General features: G+C 51.5%; 1 protein-coding gene across 2 annotated transcripts in view; it reads right to left on the bottom strand.

Annotated features, from left to right (window-relative positions):
- The window catches only part of SRCAP (Snf2 related CREBBP activator protein), a 51,606-nt gene that overhangs the window by 10,874 nt on the left and 17,228 nt on the right, over positions 1 to 23,504 (bottom strand). The window contains exons 2-24 of one of the 2 annotated variants that reach the window (XM_073649046.1): positions 19,775 to 19,931; positions 19,243 to 19,443; positions 18,970 to 19,155; positions 18,233 to 18,373; positions 17,769 to 17,988; positions 17,262 to 17,473; positions 16,190 to 16,280; positions 13,144 to 13,233; positions 8,277 to 8,381; positions 8,011 to 8,198; positions 7,719 to 7,896; positions 7,510 to 7,646; positions 7,237 to 7,406; positions 6,916 to 7,108; positions 6,703 to 6,839; positions 6,430 to 6,616; positions 6,165 to 6,334; positions 5,925 to 6,088; positions 5,700 to 5,852; positions 5,456 to 5,620; positions 4,848 to 5,081; positions 4,589 to 4,759; positions 31 to 2,951 (exon numbers count right to left, since the gene is read on the bottom strand). In XM_073649046.1, coding sequence (XP_073505147.1) covers positions 31 to 2,951; positions 4,589 to 4,759; positions 4,848 to 5,081; positions 5,456 to 5,620; positions 5,700 to 5,852; positions 5,925 to 6,088; positions 6,165 to 6,334; positions 6,430 to 6,616; positions 6,703 to 6,839; positions 6,916 to 7,108; positions 7,237 to 7,406; positions 7,510 to 7,646; positions 7,719 to 7,896; positions 8,011 to 8,198; positions 8,277 to 8,381; positions 13,144 to 13,233; positions 16,190 to 16,280; positions 17,262 to 17,473; positions 17,769 to 17,988; positions 18,233 to 18,373; positions 18,970 to 19,155; positions 19,243 to 19,443; positions 19,775 to 19,804 — 6,444 coding nt within the window. In that variant the 5' untranslated portion in view covers positions 19,805 to 19,931. Of the gene's footprint in view, positions 1 to 30; positions 2,952 to 4,588; positions 4,760 to 4,847; positions 5,082 to 5,455; positions 5,621 to 5,699; positions 5,853 to 5,924; positions 6,089 to 6,164; positions 6,335 to 6,429; positions 6,617 to 6,702; positions 6,840 to 6,915; positions 7,109 to 7,236; positions 7,407 to 7,509; positions 7,647 to 7,718; positions 7,897 to 8,010; positions 8,199 to 8,276; positions 8,382 to 13,143; positions 13,234 to 16,189; positions 16,281 to 17,261; positions 17,477 to 17,768; positions 17,989 to 18,232; positions 18,374 to 18,969; positions 19,156 to 19,242; positions 19,444 to 19,774; positions 19,932 to 23,504 lie in introns of both variants that reach the window. The other variant, XM_073649045.1, reaches the window with a different exon arrangement.

A 23,504-nucleotide genomic window follows, 5' to 3' on the forward strand; every position in this document is an offset into this window, starting at 1 on the left:
CCAGCATCTCCTCACCAAAGGTTCACTTACCAAATAGAAAGGAGACCGAGGTGGGGGCGGCAGCTGACGTCGGGGTCGCGCACCCGCTGATGCCATGGCACTGTGCAATGGCCGGTTGTCTTCCATTGTGCCGTCAGACTCCGCAGCTGAGCCAAGTGTCACGCTGACTGTTGGAGGGTCAGCTACAGACAGGGACAGAGATGGCTCCTGGACACTGGGGGGCAGAAGGCTATTGACCGGTAGTGTGGACTGTGCGTCTGGTGTGGGAGAAGACATGGTGATTGAGGAGGAGGCAGCGGGGAATACACTACTGTCTGCTGCCGCGACGGGCCCTGGACGGGATGGGACTGGCTTCGGATGCAGGGCAACTGATGGTGATTGGGGAGGGAGCACCGGAGCAGTGAGTACAGGAATGTGAGAATGAGCAGACACTCCTAATGAAGGGGAGGAAGCAGCCAAAGTCAGGGGAGCAGAAAACGAGATCACCAGGGGATGGGGGGCCGCAGGAGGCGGCAGCAGTGAGGCGGAGGGAGAGTCTGCAGGCTGGGCACAAGCAGAAACCGAGGATGACAAATCAGGGGCTGGAGAGGGCACCAGTAACAACGAGGCTGGATCTAAGGACGACGCCGGCAAGGAGGCTGACAAAAGGGGTGAAGGAACAGGGGTGGAGGCCGGCATTGAGGGCATGGGTGCTGGGGCAGACGCTGGCATTGAAGGCGGCTGTGTGGACACTGGCATAGAGGGCTGCGGAGCAGAGATCCTGAGAGACAGGCAGGGCAGAGTGGACTGAGAGAAGCCAGAAATGACCGGCTGCACAGACGACACACCAGCTGCCTCCAAAGCAGGAGGCAATGTAATCTGGGCTTCAGCGGGCAGTGGGGTCTGCGCCTCAGCGGGGACAGAGGGCAGCGTCATCATCTTTGTCATCACAGCAGGCACAGGGGTGGATGATGCAGGACAAGAGCCAGGGGCAGAATGCCTCATTGATGCCAGGGCTATAGGAGCAGGTATCAGTATGGAATGTGAGGAGAGCGGGTCACCGGGCACACAGGACGGCCCAGCACCCGCCAGTAGAGGAAGGGGCGCTGTCTGAGGGGCAGAGAGCAGGCGTGATGGCTGCAGCCCTGCTGTGGAAGGAGCAGAGGTGGCGTTAACCATGGGGATGGGCACCTTCGCAGTAGCTGCTGCAAGGAGAGGGACTGTGCCAGAGGCGGACAACAAAGGCACAGAGGATGGTGCTGCAGAGGGCAACTTCAGAGACGTGTTAAGAACCAGAGGCGACAACGAATCAGAGGCAAAGGCTTCTCGCAGAGGCACAGAGGTAGAATCAGAGGACAGTAGAAGAGGCTGGCTACTAGCAGCCTCCAGGATAGAAGCTGGGGGCAGGGCACACCGCAGCGGGAGGGCCGGTGCAGACAGCATAGGGAGAGGAGTGGCAGCACCCGGAGGCGGGGCAGAAAGCAGAGGGAGGGGAGTAGCGGCACCCGGAGGCGGGGCAGAAAGCAGAGGGAGGGGATTAACGGCACCAGAAGGCGGGGCAGAAAGCAGAGGGAGGGGTGTAGCAGCCCCAGGAGGCGGAGCAGACAGGGGAGACATAGGGAGGGTGGCAATAGCAGCTGGAGGTGGGGTAGACAGCAGAGGAAAAGGGGTGGCAGCCTGAGCAGAAAGCAGAGGGAGGGGAGTGGCAGCACGAGGAGACTGAAAGGACAGAGGCAAAGGGCCATGAGGCGGAGCAGACATAGGGAGGTGGGCAGTGGCAACAGGAGGAGGGGAAGACAGCAGAGGGGCAGTAACCGGAGGTGGTGCTGACCGCAAAGGAAAGGGGGCAGTAGTCAGAAGCGGGGCAGACTGCAGAGGCAGGGAGGTGATAGTCAGAGGCGGGGCAGACTGCAGAGGCAGGGAGGTGATAGTCAGAGGCGGGACAGACTGCAGAGGCAGGGGGGCGGTAGTCAGAGGCGGGACAGATTGCAGAGGCAGGGAGATGGAAGCTGAGGCAGACATCAGGGGCAGAGGGGCGGTGGCCGGAGGAGGAGCAGACTGCAGAGAGCGGGAGGAGCCTGTTGTAGCAGGAGGATTTCCAGCTGCTGATAATGGCATTATAGGGGATGGAGAAGATACAACTGTAAGTGATTGCGGAGATGGAGTCGCAACAGACAGAGAAGCAGACAATGAACTCTGGATGGAGGAGGACACGGGCAGAGGAGCTGTAAATGACACAGGTGCTGCGAGTAAAGGCAGAGAGGCAGACACTGAGGCTGCAGGAAAGGTGGTGGCACCGGGTGCAGTGTACAGGACCGGTGTGGCCCCACTGCTGCTAGTAGGTAGAGGAGAGAGCGCTAGTAGAGATACTGGACTAGTTAGAAAACGAGCAGGGATAGGGTAAGAGCTGGACACTGTACTGGGACCCGAGTTTGCTAAAAGAGCAGGCACTAAACTCAGGTTGTATGTCGGGGTGGCAGGGGTCATTTTGGAGATGCTGGAAGATGGAGGAGATGGAGGATTTGGGATGAGATTAACATACAGGGCACTGTCTGAAGAGTTGGTGGGGGTTGTGATAGGCTGCGACACCTGGACAGACAAACCATTACCATTCTGTACAGACTGAGGGTCCAGGGCGCCAACACGGGAAGGACAGGGAGTAGCATCTGGAAACACAGTGTGTGTAGGGGTACAGTTGGAGATGTTAGGGTTCTGGATGGGGGCAGGACAGCAGTTGGGAAGAGACGGACTCTGAGTGTGTCGAGGAGGAGAGGAGTGGTGGTTTGTCAGCTGCACCGCTGCAGAAGTTGTCAGAAGCCGTAGGGCTACACCAGACACAGGGGGCACAGAGGACTCTTCTAGATAAGGCTGAGCAGGATTAGGAGAAGGGAGCCTTGTGGACAGCGTCGGGCTGGACATCATAAGCAGAGGACTTGTCGCCAGAGTCAAGGTGGAGGTGGAAACAACTGGAGCTGCATAAAAAAAAACACAAACCCTAGTCAGTCAGACACATCTGGATAGGACATACAGTAGTGTTCACAGTAATAGCAGTGTGTTCAGAAACCTGAGTGAAGCACAGAATCCTTCTCCTAGTTGTTATTTCCAGCATTGGGAACATTGCAGACTGTTTTCTAATTCACAACATGAAGAGAAATTTTTAACTACTTTACAGAAAATAACAAAAAATGACCATTGTTCTGTTCTAAAAAATAGTGTCTGAATTTGTCTTTACAATATGTCTCTTCTTTTCTTTTTTTGAGGATTTATCATTCCTGTGAATCACTACCCTAATATTTAGTTGTTACCCACACTTTTTTAGAACTGCGTCACATCTATGTTGCATAGAGTCAACCATCTTCTGGCCCCTGTCACTGTTATTCAGCCCAGGATGATTTCACTACATCCCACAGTTTTTTGGCATTTGTTGCTTTGCCTCAGAAACGGTATTTTTGATGTCCCCCCACAAGTGTCCTATTGGATTAAGGTCCAGGGATTGGGCTGGCCACTCCATAACCTCAATTTTGTGGGACTGGACCCAAGATTTTGCTGGTTTACTGGTGTGTTTAGGGTCGTTGTCTTGTGTAAACCCCCATTTCAAGGGCATCTCCTCTTCAGCGTAAGGCAACATGACCTCTTCAAGTATTTTAATATATGCAAACCGGTCCATGATCCCTGGTATGCGGTAAATAGGTCCAGCACCATAGTAAGAGACACATGCCCATATCATGATGCTTCCACCATGCTTCACTGTCTGCAGGGTGTACTGTGGCTGAATGCAGAGTTTGGGGGTCGCCTGATGAACGGTCTGCTGCTCTTGGACCCAAAAAGAACAATTTTACTTTCATCAGTCCACAAAATATTTCTCCATTTCTCTTTAGGCCAGTTGATGTGATCTTTGGCAAACTGACTCCGCTTCAGTACATGTCTATTAACAGTGGGACTTTGCAGGGACTTCTTGATAAGAGATTAGCTTCACACAGGCGTCTTCTAACTGTCACAGTCCTCACAGGTAACTGGAGACTGTCTGTGATCATCCTGGAGCTGATCATCGGCTGAGCCTTTGCCATTCTGGCTATTCTTCCATCCATTCGGATGGTAGTCTTCCGTTTTCTTCCACGTCTCTCTGGTTTTGCTTTCCATTGTAAAGCATTGGAGATCATTTTAGCTGAACAGCCGATCATTGTCTGCACTTCTTTATAAGTTTTACCTTCTACAATCAACTCTTTGTTCAGAAGAACAGCGGACTTTGATTAATGTCTAGAACGCCCCATATAACCCTAAGGAGAAATGCATGTCCAACATATGCTGCTTCACCCTTATATAAGGGCCACCTGATTCACACCTGTTTCCTCACATAATGATTGACCTCCACACTGATATTATATTGCACACCCCCCATACAATTAATTATTCACATACACAGAGTGAGAAACCTGCAGATGATGAATGCGGAGTCTGGGGGTCTTCTTACAATCTACGGCACAGACTGGTGAATTGTGTGACGTGGTGATAGAATTTATACCAGAAACAGTGATTCATCCGGTCAGTCATATTGGACGGCTATTATTTTGAATACTACTGTAAGAATGTGTGAGAGCCGAGGCGATACCTGCTCGCTGGTCACCAGGTCCTTCTCGGGCTGTAGACTGCTCTGCAGATGGGCCAGGAACAACTCTGAGAAGAGGTCGCACCGGTGGGGCCACAGGATGGTGCAGAGGAGATGCAGGAATGTCTCTGGTAGACTGTCTTACCACAATTTTCACCACCCCTGGGGACGGTGCTAACAAAACAAAGGGCAAAAGTGAGGCCATAATCCCGTCTGAAGAGAGAAATTGTATGGGAGCCACCAGCTAAGCACCAGAACTCACCCTGCCCCGGAGAAGCTGCGGGAAGACTGGCGCTGTTCACAAGAGTGTGCTGCAGGGACTGCACCGACATGGCCTGAACCCCAATCTGCGCCTGACTGGTATTCTGTACCAACTGAGGCACAGGTGCTGCCGGTGATGCTGCCTGCTGTGCCAAGGCCTGGATGAGAGCCAGCTGTGTTGGCTGGCTGAGCAGATGATGCTGTCCACCAGAAGAGACGAGGTGAAGCACGTTACCTGTGACACAAATGAAGACAGTTCCCTACAGGGTAACATTGGGCACAGCGTGGACATCCATATCCCTTCACCTGTGCTCCTCTCCTGACCCAAACGACCCACCTTCAAATGAAGCCAGAGACCACATGTCCTCTCACTAAGCTTCGCGGCCAGGTGCCTCTCTCTCATGGCTCCCCACTGAGCTTTGCGGCCAGGGTCCTCTCTCTCATGGCTCCCCCCTAAGCTTCGCGGCCAGGGTCCTCTCTCTCATGGCTCCCCACTAAGCCTCGCAGCCAGGGTCCTCTCTCCCTTTGTGCCTGTCACTTTCTTAGATATGTTCAGTTCTGCTTTTTGTGCCCTGGAATTAAGGACGCTATAATAAACGATGATCTTACCCTGCAGCGGCCGAGGCTGCCCCACTCCGAGGGGCCGCACTGGAGCACCACTTAACGTCAGTTTGGCACCCTGCAGCTGCAGTGTGAGTGGTTTTGTGAGGGACTGACTTTGGATGGGACGTCCCCCAAGAGATGCCAATTGTGCCAGGCTGATGACTTCACCAGCTAGGAAACAGACAACAAGTCAGTGAATAGGAAGGGGATGAGCGCGCTCATGTACTGCGCAGGCATTACTGCTACTTACAAGGCAGGCGTGCTTGCATTTCAGGGGTCAGTATGAGCCTCTGGGGAGCAGCGCACACAGACTGAGCGGTCTGCACCGGAGCAGACTTAACGGTCCCAATGGACACTGGATTTACGGATGTGATAGCTGGACAGGACTGGACAGGGAGAGGAGCTGCAAACAGCAAATGACAAGATGGTTATTAATACAAAGCAACGAGCCCCAGGCTGTGGGCACACAACTCACCCTTCAGGGCAGGCGGCAGAGGAGTACAGCTACTGGATGCCAACGACAGAGGAGCCGCTGGCTGGGGGACGGGAGAGGGGAGCACGTCCGGAGTCTTCGCAGCCAGACGAGAATTGTTCACTACCACTACCGAGCGTGGGTCGGCCTTCACAGGCTGGAGCATCCTGAAAGAAGAGCAGCGTCAGAAGACCACCGAGGACAGGACATACGGATGAAGTGACGCCCATCAGCTAAACACACCTGTTCACCTTCATCTTGAGCGTCCGAGGTCTAGGAGGCGGCTCCGGGGATTCTGCAATCTCTTGGATCAGGGAACGTGACTGCTTGTACTGGGGCAGGAAAACGTCCCGCTCGTATCGGCTCACCCGTCCTTCCATGTTAATGAAGTCAAACAAAGACATGTCCATATGCTGGGGACACAGGAAGAAGACACCATTGTAGCCCTCAAAACCCCAGGTAAGCAGTGACATCCGCAGTCCGCACCCCCTGTGGGCCCTGTACCTGCCTCGAGCGGGTGGCGCTGTAGAGCATAAAGAACCAAGGAAGGGACCGTGTAGCATACGCCGCTGGTTATGAAGGGCGAATGGATTGGACGCGGATCAAACAGGTTGGGATGATTGCACACCTTGCGGAGCTGCATCAGGATGTTAATGACACTCATGAAATGGCCGCTGGCCAGAGTCTCCCGGGTCCTGTGGAGAAAGAAGCAAGACATAGAAGATCACAGGAAGGTGCGAACGGAGGAAATGAGACCTCGCTACAGATCGCCAGGACTTACGCTGCTTGGGACATGAAGTCATCATACAAGAAGCGCTGGCGCTTGGACAGACGGCAGTAGACAACATGCTCATATTTTTTGGGCATCTGCTTTTCCACATCCAGCTTAATCCTGCGGAGGAGGAATGGTCGCAGCACCTGTGGATAACACGGAGAATAATCAGCGAGCCCAGCCGCAGTCAAGAAACTGTGTAAGCGGCGTCGGCTTTCCCACCTTGTGCAGGCGGCGCACGAGCCCCTCGTTGTACTCCTGACTTCCTTCTATCATTCCGGTCAGGGGGTTAGAAAACCATTCCTTAAACTCCCGGTGAGACTGGAAGACGTGAGGCATCAGGAAATGCATTAGTGACCACAGCTCCATCAGAGAGTTCTGAAGTGGCGTCCCGGTGAGCAGCAGCCGCCTCTGACTGGGGAAGACAGCAGGGTCAGAATGAGGCCCCCCCGAGTAGGCCTTCCGCCTGCCCCCTTCACAAGCAGCTGCCGGATGGGGCCGATGCTAGGAAGGGGGCTCCCAGCAGCACCCACTCGCTCTCACCTGTTGAAGTTGAGGAGACTCTGCCACCGCTGGGACTTAAAGTTCTTGATGTTTTGTGCCTCATCCAGGATCAGATACTTCCAGTTCTTTCTACGGAAGGCCTGGTGATCCTGTAGGACCAGCTTGTAAGAGGTGATGCACACGTGGAAAGCGTTGGCTTTCGTCCATCCCTGCCAATGGAAAAGAGAAATTAGGCCCATCAGTAGAACCACCCAGAGCCCCCCATAAAGCCCACCACCACTCATAATGAAGGGCTATCTGCCATCCACCCACCTGTCTTTTCAGCTTACGCTCTTTCTGGGAGCCATAATACGTCAATATTTTAAAGCTGGGACACCAGCGTTTCAGCTCCATTTCCCAGTTCAAAATGACACTGGTGGGAACAATGATGAGATGAGGTCCCCAATTACCTGGAAAACACAATGGAGATATGTAGCACCTGCGGGAAAAGGCACCGCAGGACAGAGCTCCGCCACACTCACCTCGTTCACAGGCCAGGTGCGCCAGCAGGGAGATGGTCTGAATGGTTTTCCCGAGCCCCATCTCATCGGCCAGGATGCCATTAAGTTTCTTTTCGTACATGGTCACGAGCCACTCCAGACCAATGTGCTGGTATTCCCGGAGCTCCCCGCGCAGCAGGAAAGGAACCGCCGTCTTCACCTGGAAGAAGAGGCAGCGCAGGTCACAGTCCGCTAAGGAGAGGGCGCTCCTCTGCCCCCATATCAGAGCCGGAGAAGATGGCCCACGTCAGCACCGCATGCTCAGCTGGGGTACCTGAGTAGTGGCCAGCGTGTACCCCTTGGGTTGCAGAGACTCAGCTGTAGCAGCAATATCTGTGATTTCTTTCTTGGGCTCGGGAGGATCATGGGTTGAGTGGTCTCTTCCAGGGTCGTCCTCATCCTGTTTGACAAGAAACTCCACTCCTTCAGATTCACAGTCCGATGGGTGGCAATCAGAAGAGTCTGGAAGGTAACGAGACGTATGAACCTCATCCTTGACTGACCAGCCGACCCTCCGAGTCCTGCCGTGCACCCACTCACCATAGTCCTCATTTTCCACACTCTCACGCTCGCTCAGACTAGTGCTATCTTGATCTGATGGCAGCACAGAGTATTTCAGCAGCAGCTCCTCTAATGACATCTCTCCTGTGAAGATTAGTTACAAGGGTTAAAAGAAGGACGTGATCATTTTGTCTAAGCAAACAACCATCATTCATCACCGCCATCATTACTGCTGTGCTGGGACTTAAATGCCGCGTCTCTGCATTGCCCCATTCATTCATCTACTCACGCGTGTGAACGCGCTCCACCACCCCGATACCCTGTCTACAGTGGAGCCCCGTCCAGAGAGGTGGGAGGCACAAGGAAGGGGTTAATCACACATGTATTCAGCCCGGCTTGGCTTGTGGCTGCTGATCGGCGAGCACACGGCGGCCGTTGTGGTTCTGCCCGCAGTCACCGGCGAGCACGTGGCGGCCGCTGCGGTTCTGCCCGCAGTCACCTCCTCCCAGGATCTCACACCGCGTCGACCATGGTCAGTCAGCTCTAATCACAGCTCGGTCAAACTACCGGGGGGGAGGCGCGCCTGACTCCGCTTCATGACCGCCATCACTTTTGCGGTGGCTCATTTCCACGCGAGGACGGCATGGGACGTTCATAAGGTTTTTACTGATTTTTATAGATATAACAAATATCAAGAATACAATTTAGAATAAAGTCCTACAGACTACAGGGGGTTGGCAGTATGAGGTCCCCCTATGCATGACGGTCCGACCTCTCCCTCACATGGTGGGCCAAGCTCTCACCTTACACCAGGTGATGGGGTACAAGGCAGTACCTAACACAAGGCAGTGGTACGAGCCCCCCCGACACAGCAGTCAGAGCTGTCCTGTACACGGTGGTCTAAGCTCTCCCCTCACCATGGGCTGTGGTATTAAGCCCCCTTCACCACAGGTGTCCAAGCTCTTCCCTCACACCGGGCGGTGGTATAAGGCCCCCCTCACACGGTGGTCCAAGCTCTTCCCTCACACCGGGCGGTGGTATAAGGCCCCCCTCACACCGGGCGGTGGTATAAAGCCCCCTTCACCACAGGTGTCCAAGCTCTTCCCTCACACCGGGCGGTGGTATACTGCCCCCCTCACACGGTGGTCCAAGCTCTTCCCTCACACCGGGCGGTGGTATACTGCCCCCCTCACACGGTGGTCCAAGCTCTTCCCTCACACCGGGCGGTGGTATAAGGCCCCCTCTCACACAGTGGTCCAAGCTCTTCCCTCACACCGGGCAGTGGTATAAAGCCCCCTTCACCACAGGTGTCCAAGCTCTTCCCTCACACCGGGCGGTGGTATAATGCCCCCTCTCACACAGTGGTCCAAGCTCTTCCCTCACACCGGGCGGTGGTATACTGCCCCCCTCACACGGAGGTCCAAGCTCTTCCCTCACACCGGGCGGTGGTATACTGCCCCTCTCACACGGTGGTCCAAGCTCTTCCCTCACACCGGGCGGTGGTATACTGCCCCCCTCACACGGTGGTCCATGCTCTTCCCTCACACCGGGCGGTGGTATAAGGCCCCCCTCACACGGTGGTCCAAGCTCTTCCCTCACACCGGGCGGTGGTATAAGGCCCCCCTCACACAGTGGTCCAAGCTCTTCCCTCACACCGGGCGGTGGTATAAAGCCCCCTTCACCACAGGTGTCCAAGCTCTTCCCTCACACCGGGCGGTGGTATAAAGCCCCCTTCACCACAGGTGTCCAAGCTCTTCCCTCACACCGGGCGGTGGTATACTGCCCCCCTCACACGGTGGTCCAAGCTCTTCCCTCACACCGGGCGGCGGTATAAAGCCCCCTTCACCACAGGTGTCCAAGCTCTTCCCTCACACCGGGCCGTGGTATAAAGCCCCCTTCACCACAGGTGTCCAAGCTCTTCCCTCACACCGGGCGGTGGTATAAGGCCCCCTCTCACACAGTGGTCCAAGCTCTTCCCTCACACCGGGCGGTGGTATAAGGCCCCCTTCATGGTAAGCCATCATACATGCGAGATGCCAAGGATGGTGAATCGACACAAAAGCTCCATTTACATAAGAAATCTGTGACTGCGAAGACTGACGGAAATGAACAAGAGCAACAAGAAAGGAGAACAGCCATAAATGGCTTCCACAAATGTCAGGACTTCAGACTTTCTCCAGTGAGGGGCCATCTTTATTCTAGTGGCTTTTACGCCGATGAAAGTCACTGGTTTATGGGTAAAATGAAATTCATCCAAACACTGTCCAAGTTCATGCAGGTAAGCATGGGAGCTGGGGAGGCGACAGGTCAGTAGACACGCAAGACATCCAAAAAAAAATATGCTTTTTGCTCAGTTGTGCTACATAATGTATTTTCCATATCTCTTTGCCTCATCTATGTCGTGGCTGCTGTTTTGTTGCACATCTACTGCCCTTTTACACATTTGGCGCACTGTCTCCACATCAGCCCCTCGCTCATGTACAGCTCTCATACTCTACTCACATTTCTCGAACACTCTAAACCATCCACTACCACCAAACAGTGGACGAAACGCTTGCACAAATCACTGAACCACCTAATCTCTCTTTATTCTCCTCGTCGCTGGAGACATCTCCCCTGGCCCAGTTTACAATAGTATATATAACACTCTTCCAGCTGCACATAGAAACCCAGCCAATTTTACCACCATTCAGTGCAGCCATTAACTGTAAATGTGCCCTCTGGATCTCCTAGTCCGCATGTAACAAACTCCCCAAAGGTCACAACTTCGTTCTTTCCAGGTCCCTTAACCTTCTGGCTCTTTGTGAACCCTGGATCCAGCAGTCAGACACAACTGCTGCTGCGGCTCTCTTGTACGGTGGGCTAAAATTCTCATACACTCCCAGGCCTGAGAGCAGACGAGGTGAAGGTGGTGGCCTGCTCGTTTCATCACTATGTGCTTCCCAGGTTATCCCCTCAGTACATTTGCTCATGTTTTCACCCTTTGAAGTCCACATCATTAGACGCTTCAAACCCTTCTCCCCACGAGTGGCGGTTGTGTATCGCCCTCCAGGCCAATCCCACCAGCTCCTTGATCTTTTTGCCACATGGTTTCCACACTTTGACCAGTGGCATTCCGACTCTTCTTCATGGGGGACTTTACCATCCCGGTTGATAATCCGCTCTCCCTATCTTTATCTAATCTCTTATCACAGCTACTAACTCTCCTACACTTGAAGTCTTCTTCTGGCTCTGCTCAGTGTATAACCCTAACTCCACTCTGACCACAACCACCTTTTTTTCCTTTTCTCTCAGTAACCGTTCAGGAGCAAATCTCTTCCTCCAATGTGTCTTTGTGGAGAGGGACATGCTCAGATCTCGCTTTGAATCTTTTTCTAGAATCCCGTGCCTTATATTATATCTCTTGGAAGATATTTTGTACATGATGTAACATACGGCCAACTAGTCATGAGGTTGTCATTTCTAGGAAGATTACCTTGAGATAGACCATAAAGGCTGCAGCGTCGGAAACCAGAATCTGTATCTCACTCGTCCGACTTAAAGGTGTGAACAAAAGTTCATTTTAATCAATAGTTATTGTAATAATAAACTCCACAACTGGATGTGTTTAACTCCTTAGTGACAGCCTATTTTGACCTTAATGACCAGGCCTAATTTCACAACTCTGACCACTGCCCCTTTATGAGGTAATAACTCTGGAGCTTCACCGGATCCCCCTGATTCTGAGACTGTTTTTTCGTGACATATTGTACTTCATGATAGTGGTAACATTTCTTCGATATCACTTGTGTTTATTTGTGAAAAAAACGGAAATTTGATGAAAATTTGGCAAATTTCAAACTTTGAATTGTTATGCCCTTAAATCAGAGAGGCATCGCAGCGCCGCGCCGCCTGCGGCCTCGGAGCACTGCTGTACAGCCCGTTACGATCCCTGCGGCTTCAGACCACATTACGATCACTGCGGCTTCGGACCACCACTGTACAGCCTGTTACGATCACTGCGGCTTCGGACCACATTACGATTACTGAGGCTTCGGACCACCGCTGTACAGCCAGTTCCGATCACTGCAGCTTAGGATCACATTACAATCACTGCGGCTTTGGATCACCGCTGTACAGCCCGTTACGATCACTGCGGCTTCGGACCACTATTGTACAGCCCGTTACGATCACTGCGGCTTCGGACCACTATTGTACAGCCTGTTACGATCACTGCGGTTTCGGATCACATTACGATTACTGCGGCTTCGGACCACTATTGTACAGCCTGTTACGATCACTGCGGTTTCGGATCACATTACGATTACTGCGGCTTCGGACCACTATTGTACAGCCTGTTACGATCACTGCAGCTTAGGATCACATTACAATCACTGCGGCTTTGGATCACCGCTGTACAGCCCGTTACGATCACTGCGGCTTCGGACCACTATTGTACAGCCCGTTACGATCACTGCGGCTTCGGGCCACCGCTGTACAGCCCGTTACGATCACACCGGCTTCGGACCACATTACGATCACTGCTGCTTCGGACCACCACTGTATAACGTGTTATGATCACTGCGGCTTCGGTCCACATTACGATTACTGAGGCTTCGGACCACCGCTGTACAGCCCGTTACGATCACTGCGGCTTCGGACCACTATTGTACAGCCAGTTCCGATCACTGCAGCTTCGGACCACATTACAATTACTGAGGCTTCGGACCACCGCTGTACAGCCCGTTACGATCACTGCGGCTTAGGACCACCGCTGTACAGCCCGTTACGATCATGGTGGCTTCGGACCACATTACAATTACTGAGGCTTCGGACCACCGCTGTACAGCCGGTTACGATCACTGCGGCTTCGGACCACCACGGTACACGCAGACATAGGACTATGGATGTTATGGCTAGCACCTACCTTCTCTAGCCAGTTGGGAGAGCTCCTCGGCATGATCCTGCTTTCCTGCCATCTCCTCCTCTGCTGCAATTGTGTCCTCCTCGTCCTCAGCTGCAAAAAGCACACAATGTACAATGAGCATATTTAAGGCACAGAAAAAGCAAGAGACCCCCAAAATGCATAGCCCATCACCTACTGTATGACACGGGGTGCAGGAGGCGCTGGCCACAGGAGCCACTGATTGTGTGCTTACTGTAATAACCCTCTCTCTGAACACCTTGGGGGCACAGGACCACAAGTACATGCCCGGCAGCCAGTGAAAGTGTTGGCTCCACATGGTGGACTTCACTCTCCGCAGACCCAACAAAAACTGATCCCCGGGTAGGCCCACCAGGAAATAGGGTGGGAACAGTGTTCCCAATACATAAATGAGAAAAACATTTTACACTAAGTAGAAAAATCCAATATTCTCTTAAACCTGGGGAATACAAGACCATGTGACATCATAAAGAAATCCCAATGGGTGGGAAAAGAACAAAAGCCGACAGTGGACCACCTAGCAGACAGACTTTACGTCACAACCAGGCATTGGCAGAAGCCAGGGTGGATTTTGTACAAATGTACGATGGGTGTGGATGGTGACAGCCGTACAGCCCTGGGCAGCAGAGGCTTGGATGCCCATGAGGAATGAACAGTGACCTGTAAAGCCCCCGTCTCACATAGCGAGATCGCTGCGGTGTCACGGTTTTGGTGACTCACCAGCGACCTCACCAGCGATGTCGATATGTGTGACACTTTGCAGCGGCCCCTGCTGTGAGGTCGCTGATCGTTGCAAAGTGTCCTGGACCATTTTTTGGTCGTTGGCCTCCCGCTGGCCAGCACACATCGCTGTGTGTGACCAGCGGGACCAACGATCTGGCTGGTAACTATGGTAAACAGCGTGTTACTAGGGGCACGCGCGCACTTAGTAACCCGTTTACCATGGATACCACTCTGCTACGGTGCTCGGAGGCTCCCGCGCACCGTAGCAGAGTGGTATCCATGGTAAACAGCGGGTTACTAGGGGCACACGCGCACTTAGTAACCCGATGTTTACCATAGTTACCAGCCTGCTCCTGCTTGCAGCAGGCTGGTAACTGGAGCAAGACATCGTGGAACGATTCTTTCCACGATATCGCTGCTCCCCTCATCGCTGGTGATCCTGCCTGCCTGACAGCTCACCAGCGATGTATTAGCGATGCAGCAACGATCCCTGACAGGTCGTATCGTTGTCGGGATCGCTGCTGCATCGCTTAGTGTGACGGGGCCTTAAGGGCGGACATTTGCCTTTAGTCTGTGAGAGCAGGAGTTATACTTTATCTATCCTGACTCCATCTTGATTTTTTGTAGGTGTATCTTCTGCTTACCACAATGGAGCTCGAGCTAGCATGTGTATTTTGTCCATGTACTTTGCAAAAAGAAGTCTGTGGTCAGATAAGAAGGTTTGAGGAAGGTCTTTGTTTAAAGAGACTTTGAGATAAGGAAGAAAGGAAACTGGAAGGTAGAGATCCATAAAATCAGACGTGGTTCTTCCGTGCACGTATTTGAATTTTACAGTTTAACGTGGAGCAGGCACAACGTCTCACGTTATGTGGCGACGACTAGTCTTACTTATAGGCTTCCAAAACAGCAGACTCCATCCATTTGCCAACTGTCGTTTTGAAGGCCAACAGACCCTTGTGTGGACCCATTGTGTGTTTGCTGCATTTTTTCTATGTAATTTTAAGCTGCAGTTTACAGTACCAGCAAAGGCTATGAGATTTCAGAATTCTCATGCACACACATGGTTTTGTTTTCCTGATTGACTTGAAAAATTGCTGCATTTTTGCAAAATTTGTCACTTCTGTCAGCATTTTTTTCACCCATAAAAAGCAATGAGTAAGTGCAAAAAAGCAGCAAAAAACGCAGGTATCAGGTTAATGCACTAAAAAAAAAAAAAAAAGAAACACGTTTTAACTTTTTCAGCATGCACAAGGGACAAATGAAGCTAAAAAAAAAAAACGCAGCATAAAAACAGCAAACACTCAGCAAAAGCTGTGTTTTTTCTAAGCAGCTTCTTTATTGCCAAGAGAGCAGGTTTGCCTGCAGGAAAAAAAGCAGCAAAAACGCAACGTGTCGACATAGTGTTAGAGAATCTCTCCTGGCTCCAGTGATACATTACTTTGTCCAAGTTTTTCATTTTGGCCCTCTGTGCTTAAGTTTGACATCCCTGACTTATGCCTGCCTCAGTAACACTAGGAAGAAAAGGACAGGGCTTTTCTTATCCTGATGAAGTCTGTGGTAGTTCAAAACGCGTTGACTAAATAAAGAAAAAAAGCATCTACTGCATGGTCTGAAGTTGGATCTATTATGTCAGCGGGCTGCGGCTAGGCAACCACACTCGCCGGCGTCAGCGGGCTGCGGCTAGGCGACCACACTCGCCGGCGTCAGCGGGCTGCGGCTAGGCGACCACACTCGCCGGCGTCAGCGGGCTGCGGCTAGGCGACCACACTCGCCGGCGTCAGCGGGATGCGGCTAGGCGACCACACTCGCCGGCGTCAGCGGGATGCGGCTAGGCGACCACACTCGCCGGCGTCAGCGGGATGCGGCTAGGCGACCACACTCGCCGGCGTCAGCGGGATGCGGCTAGGCGACCACACTCGCCGGCGTCAGCAGGCTGCGGCTAGGCGACCACACTCGCCGGCGTCAGCAGGCTGCAGCTAGGCGACCACACTCGCCGGCGTCAGCAGGCTGCAGCTAGGCGACCACACTCGCCGGCGTCAGCAGGCTGCAGCTAGGCGACGCAGACGCCCAATCACATTATACCAATAACTACGTCATCTAGCCACAGCCCACCAGGAGGTGGCGTGGCCGGGCCCACCAGGAGGTGGCGTGGCCGGGCAGGCACCTGCCGTCCAGTGTCTGCCAATGCCACTAACTCTGGCCGTACACAGCCAATCCTTGTAATGATGACTAGCAGGGGTCCTGTCTACAGAGGAGAATGGGTGACCAGGGCACACACAAGTAAGAAGTAAAATGCTGTACTCACCGTCATCCTCGTTTGCGGTGAACTCGTCGTCCTCCTTCTCTTTCCCTTGTTCTTCCTCCTCATCAGTGTCTTCATCACTGGAAACAAGACCCTAAAAAGAAGAAACCAATTAATCTCCAGCCAATCCTATGATGTCCTAGACTACACTGCCAGGGGGCGAGCGAGAGGAGGCGGCCGACACAGGCGAGCTGGGGGCGAGCGAGAGGAGGCGGCCGACACAGGCGAGCTGGGGGCGAGCGAGAGGAGGCGGCCGACACAGGCGAGCTGGGGGCGAGCGAGAGGAGGCGGCCGACACAGGCGAGCTGGGGGCGAGCGAGAGGAGGCGGCCGACACAGGCGAGCTGGGGGCGAGCGAGAGGAGGCGGCCGACACAGGCGAGCTGGGGGCGAGCGAGAGGAGGCGGCCGACACAGGCGAGCTGGGGGCGAGCGAGAGGAGGCGGCCGACACAGGCGAGCTGGGGGCGAGCGAGAGGAGGCGGCCGACACAGGCGAGCTGGGGGCGAGCGAGAGGAGGCGGCCGACACAGGCGAGCTGGGGGCGAGCGAGAGGAGGCGGCCGACACAGGCGAGCTGGGGGCGAGCGAGAGGAGGCGGCCGACACAGGCGAGCTGGGGGCGAGCGAGAGGAGGCGGCCGACACAGGCGAGCTGGGGGCGAGCGAGAGGAGGCGGCCGACACAGGCGAGCTGGGGGCGAGCGAGAGGAGGCGGCCGACACAGGCGAGCTGGGGGCGAGCGAGAGGAGGCGGCCGACACAGGCGAGCTGGGGGCGAGCGAGAGGAGGCGGCCGACACAGGCGAGCTGGGGGCGAGCGAGAGGAGGCGGCCGACACAGGCGAGCTGGGGGCGAGCGAGAGGAGGCGGCCGACACAGGCGAGCAAGAAGAGAAGGATGACGATGGAGAAGAGGGGTTGATGTTTTTAAGAAGCCAGAACTTCATCATACAGGAGCACTCACATTTGACTCAACAATTGGTGTTGGGGTGAGAAAGCAAAGACCCCATTTAGAGATTTCTACTGTGACACAATCTTTTTTAAAGACAGGGGCAGTCCATCATCTTTCTAACGAGAGCAGTTACCTGCACAGGGGAGCCATCCTGCAGTATCTCTGGAGGGAGGTTCTGCAGCAGCTCATCCAGGGGAAGCTCACTCTCCTGTCTGAGAAGCTCCAGCTCTAGACGATGAGCCTCAGCATCATTCCCCTCCTGCTGCTCCTCCATTTCTATGGTCTCCTCATCGTCCTCCTCTTCAGCTTCCACCTCAAGAGGGAGAAAGTCGCCATCACCATCTGCTGCTAGAAGGAAGAGGGCATAGAGTTATCCCAGTCAATCCCCCAGTAATACACCCATTATGCTATAGGGTCACCCCGGCCACGTGTCCCTCTCTCCTTGTGACTCCATTCCTCTCCCCATTGGAGCTCATGTTCCTCTCCATGTGTTTTGGTGTCACCAAGATGACACTTAACCACAGTAGAGAGCTTTCTATGGCACCAGCTACCAAATCCGAGCCTACAAAGCCAGGCAGGGACCTGTTTTATCAGTGCGCCTCCCTGCAGCAGGGATTACTTTGTTCGTCCCTCTGCTCACCTTTCTGACAGATGGACGGGGTTGGGCTGGTCCTCAGCGAGCCCCCCTGAGATGATCCAACACACGAGGAGCTGGTTTTGCTGACAGGTAGAGTTTCACTTAGACTCTGGCTCAGGAGGTCAGAATACTTTTCGGTCTGGCCAACAATAAAGTCCAGCTGCAGGTCCAGGGCCTTCTTCCTTTTCTCCTCTAGACGAGACTGCTGCTTAAATTGCACCACCTGAAACATCGAGGACAGTCACGGCACACACCATAGGCAAGGGGCGCAGACCCTGGTGGGGGGGAAAGGGGCAGGTGGGGGCCCAGACCCTGGCGGGAGGGGGATAGAGAGGGGCTGACGGCGGCGCAGACCATAGCGGGGGAGGGTCTGATGGTGGCGCAGACCCTGGCGGGGGTGAAGACAGCAAAAAACCCAGGAGAGCGGAGGCGGCACAGACCCGAAAACCCATGAGGCAGAAGCCCACCTTCTCCACGTTGCTCCAGAACTGACGCACTTCTTTAGCAATTGAGGTAGCGATGCGCCTCAGCTTGGCCTGCTCTTCTCTCCGAGCTCTCTCCTCTTTCTGCTTTAGCTCCTCATGATGACGGACCACCATCCTCACAACCTGCAGGACAAGAGCGGAAGAGACGTTACAGACCAGAATAAAACCTATCCCAAATGGGGAGTCACCTACAGCGGAGGAAACGCTATAATGCATAAGAGTGCACCCTTCTAATATTGTGCGAGAGAGGGGCTGGCAGACTGCTCATAGGAATAGCAAAGCCGGGACCCCTCACACGTGACAACACACGAAAGGCTCTGCTGCATCAAGCACAAGACAGGGGAAGCCATCGGGCCTGTTCGACACGCTGCACATCCAACACCTTGGAAAATACAGTAGGAAATCCTGGACCTTACACTGGAAATATAATGAGTAGTGGGCACCGGTCAGCCCTCCTCCCATCATGGTACGTATGCTGGTACGTGTGCTTCTTCCACATGTCCCTTGTCCCTCTCCGTACGTCTGCTTCCTCTCTCTAATGGAGCACATGTCTCTCTCTCCGTGTGTCTCAGGGTCACAGAGAGCTTTCTATGGCACCAGCTACCAGACTGGAGGCTACAGAGCCAGACGGGGACCTGTTTTATCAGTGTGCTGACAACGCCCCAGGACGCAGTTCTCTACCAGCCACAAGGAGGCGCATTACAAGTCTTAGCGCTCACCTTCCTGGCCACGCCTCTTTTCCAGCGTCGCTCTTGGCCAAAATCAGCAGATAGCCACTGCATCTCCTCACACAAATAGTCCCAATGGACTTTGGGACGAGCGGGTTCAGGAAACTTTGACAGACGGCGCGGGGTCCAGAAGCCCTCCTTCCGCAGCTCTGCGATTCTATTCTCTATCTCTGCTTCCTGCTCAAGAAATGGAGAAACAAAATGAGCAGAGAGCGTGCTAGCGGGTGACGGCAGGGACGCGGGCAGGCCGACATGGTCACTCACATGTTTGGCCTGCTCTGCGATCTCTGTATGGTTGTCCCATTTCTGTCCTGCTGAACTGTCTTGTTGGTTTCCATCCAGTCCATCATCTGTGGGGGAGCCAGGGCATACATCCCCTATGTCACCCGAGAGGTCAAAGGGCGACAGCTCCCCGCTGGAGTCTGGAGACATGGGGGGCACGGCGCTGGTCAATATGTCCGATGCCTGTAAGACAAAGTGGTCAGTAATGGGCAGTCACAAACGTCTCCTACAGTGGGTGCATGAGCGTCCGATAAGGGGTCTGTCCTGATGTGTCGCCCCCCAATCATATCAGTGCAGATGGTCCAAGTCAGACGCCAGACACCCAATAGAGAGATGGTACTCAGATGTAAAGTGCAGGGGCATCCTCATAGCCTCCCTCGGATACAAGCAGGAAATATTTTTTAAGGAATAATTATGTAAAAATGTAAATCATGTCGTTACGAGGTTGACAAGCGCCCCCAAACCTCCACTAGTGAGAAGGTGACGCCACCATCATACATGGCTCCTGACCCACCGGCATGTGCCTCCGAGGACAGGGCTCCATTGTGGGGCGTCTGGCAGACTCTTCTTTCTCTCGATACTCCAGTAAGGGGATAGTGACTTGCTGCAGTGCATGCTGGGATGCCGCCTCATCCTGGGCCGGACTCTCCAGCCTCCACTCGTGCAAAGGGCTACAAGAAGAAAAATGAGATGAGATGACCCGGAAACATGGAGGAGGCACATCTGAGAGCCACGCACATTCCCCTTCAACCAGTCCACAGACAGCACTGTGCAGACGTCACAGGCAGCTGCGGAAACTGCTGCAGTCAGAAGAGTCACACACCGAAGGGGCAAGAGACCATTAATTACCAAACTGCAAAGAGTGAAGACATAAAATGTAAATCCCGTCGCCTCCCCCTCTCTCTGGCGAGCGCCCGTCGCCTCCCCCGTCTCTCCGGCAAGCGCCCGTCGCCTCCCCCGTCTCTCCGGCAAGCGCCTGTCGCCTCCCCCGTCTCTCCGGCAAGCGCCTGTCGCCTCCCCCGTCTCTCCGGCAAGCGCCCGTCGCCTCCCCCGTCTCTCCCTCTCTCTGGCGAGCGCCCGTCGCCTCCCCCGTCTCTCCCTCTCTCTGGCGAGCGCCCGTCGCCTCCCCCGTCTCTCCCTCTCTCTGGCGAGCGCCCGTCGCCTCCCCCGTCTCTCTCTCTCTGTTCCAGCCTGCTTATAATTGGTCACCGTCATACAGGGGAAGAAGTACACGCCCCCACTGAAAACCATCTGCTAAAAACCACTTAGACTAAAATCTATCTATATATTACACATTTATATATACCCATTATTCCCTGTATACTACATACATTATATACATACACACACCTGTATATATCCATTATCCTCTGTATACTACATATATACACACACATCCTCCATCTATATATACCCATTATCCTCTGTATACATATATACACACACATCCTCCATCTATATATACCCATTATCCTCTGTATACTACATATATACACACACATCCTCCATCTATATATACCCATTATCCTCGGTATACTACATATATACACACACATCCTCCATCTATTATATACCCATTATCCTCTGTATACATATATACACACATCCTCCATCTATATATACCCATTATCCTCTGCATACTACATATATACACACACATCCTCCATCTATATATACCCATTATCCTCTGTATACTACATATATACACACACATCCTCCATCTATATATACCCATTATCCTCTGTATACATATATACACACATCCTCCATCTATATATACCCATTATCCTCTGCATACTTCATATATACACACACATCCTCCATCTATATATACCCATTATCCTCTGCATACTACATATATACACACACACACACATCCTCCATCTATATATACCCATTATCCTCTGTATACATATATACACACACATCCTCCATCTATATATACCCGTTATCCTCTGTATACTACATATATACACACATATCCTCCATCTATATATACCCATTATCCTCTGCATACTACATATATATACACACACACCCTCCATCTATATATACCCATTATCCTCTGCATACTACATATATACACACATATCCTCCATCTATATATACCCATTATCCTCTGCATACATATATACACACACATCCTCCATCTATATATACCCATTATCCTCTGTATACTACATATATACACACACATCCTACATCTATATATACCCATTATCCTCTGTATACATATATACACACACACCCTCCATCTATATATACCCATTATCCTCTGTATACTACATATATACACACACACATCCTCTATCTATATATACCCATTATCCTCTGTATACATATATACACACACATATTCCATCTATATATACCCATTATCTTCGGTATACATATATACACACACATCCTCCATCTATATATACCCATTAACCTCTGTATACATATATACACACACACCCTCCATCTATATATACCCATTATCCTCTGCATACTACATATATACACACACATCCTCCATCTATATATATCCATTATCCTCTGTATACTACACATATATACACCCTCAATCTATATGTACCCATTATCCTCTGTATACATATATACACACACACCCTCCATCTATATATACCCATTATCCTCTGCATACTACATATATACACACACATCCTCCATCTATATATACCCATTATCCTCTGTATACTACATATATACACACACACCCTCCATCTATATATACCCATTATCCTCTGCATACTACATATATACACACATCCTTCATCTATATATACCCATTATCCTCTGTATACATATATACACACACACCCTCCATCTATATATACCCATTATCCTCTGTATACTACATATATACACACACACATCCTCTATCTATATATACCCATTATCCTCTGTATACATATATACACACACATATTCCATCTATATATACCCATTATCTTCGGTATACATATATACACACACATCCTCCATCTATATATACCCATTATCCTCTGTATACTACATATACACACACACATCCTCCATCTATATATACCCATTATCCTCTGCATACTACATATATACACACACATCCTCCATCTATATATACCCATTATGTTCTGTATACTACATATATACATATCCTCCATCTATATATACCCATTATCCCCTGTATACATATATACACACACATCCTCTATCTATATATACCCATTATCCTCTGCATACTACATATATACACACACATCCTCCATCTATATATACCCATTATCCTCTGTATACTATATATATACACACACATCCTCCATCTATATATACCCATTATCCTCTGTATACTACATATAAACACACACACCCTCCATCTATATATACCCATTATCCTCTGTATACATATATACACACACATCCTCCATCTATATATACCCATTATCCTCTGTATACATATATACACACACATCCTCCATCTATATATACCCATTATCCTCTGTATACTACATATATACACACATCCTCCATCTACATATACCCATTATCCTCTGCATACTACATATATACACACAAATCCTCCATCTATATATACCCATTATCCTCTGTATACTACATATACACACATCCTCCATCTATATATACCCATTATCCTCTGCATACTACATATATACACACATATCCTCCATCTATATATACCCATTATCCTCTGCATACTACATATATACACACATATCCTCTATCTATATATACCCATTATCCTCTGTATACTACATATATACACACACATCCTCCATCTATATATACCCATTATCCTCTGTATACTACATATATACACACACATCCTCCATCTATATATACCCATTATCCTCTGTATACATATATACACACACATCCTCCATCTATATATACCCATTATCCTCTGTATACATATATACACACACATCCTCCATCTATATATACCCATTATCCTCTGCATACTACATATATACACACAAAACCTCCATCTATATATACCCATTATCCTCTGTATACTACATATACACACACACATCCTCCATCTATATATACCCATTATCCTCTGCATACATATATACACACACATCCTCCATCTATATATACCCATTATCCTCTGTATACTACATATATACACACACCCTCCATCTATATATACCCATTATCCTCTGCATACATATACACACACATCCTCCATCTATACATACCCATTATCCACTGTATACTACATATATACACACACATCC

This window comes from Phyllobates terribilis, unplaced genomic scaffold, assembly GCF_046119375.1.
Source record: "Phyllobates terribilis strain yellow unplaced genomic scaffold, ASM4611937v1 Scaffold_9__5_contigs__length_417890890, whole genome shotgun sequence".
Taxonomy (NCBI): Eukaryota; Metazoa; Chordata; class Amphibia; order Anura; family Dendrobatidae; genus Phyllobates; species Phyllobates terribilis.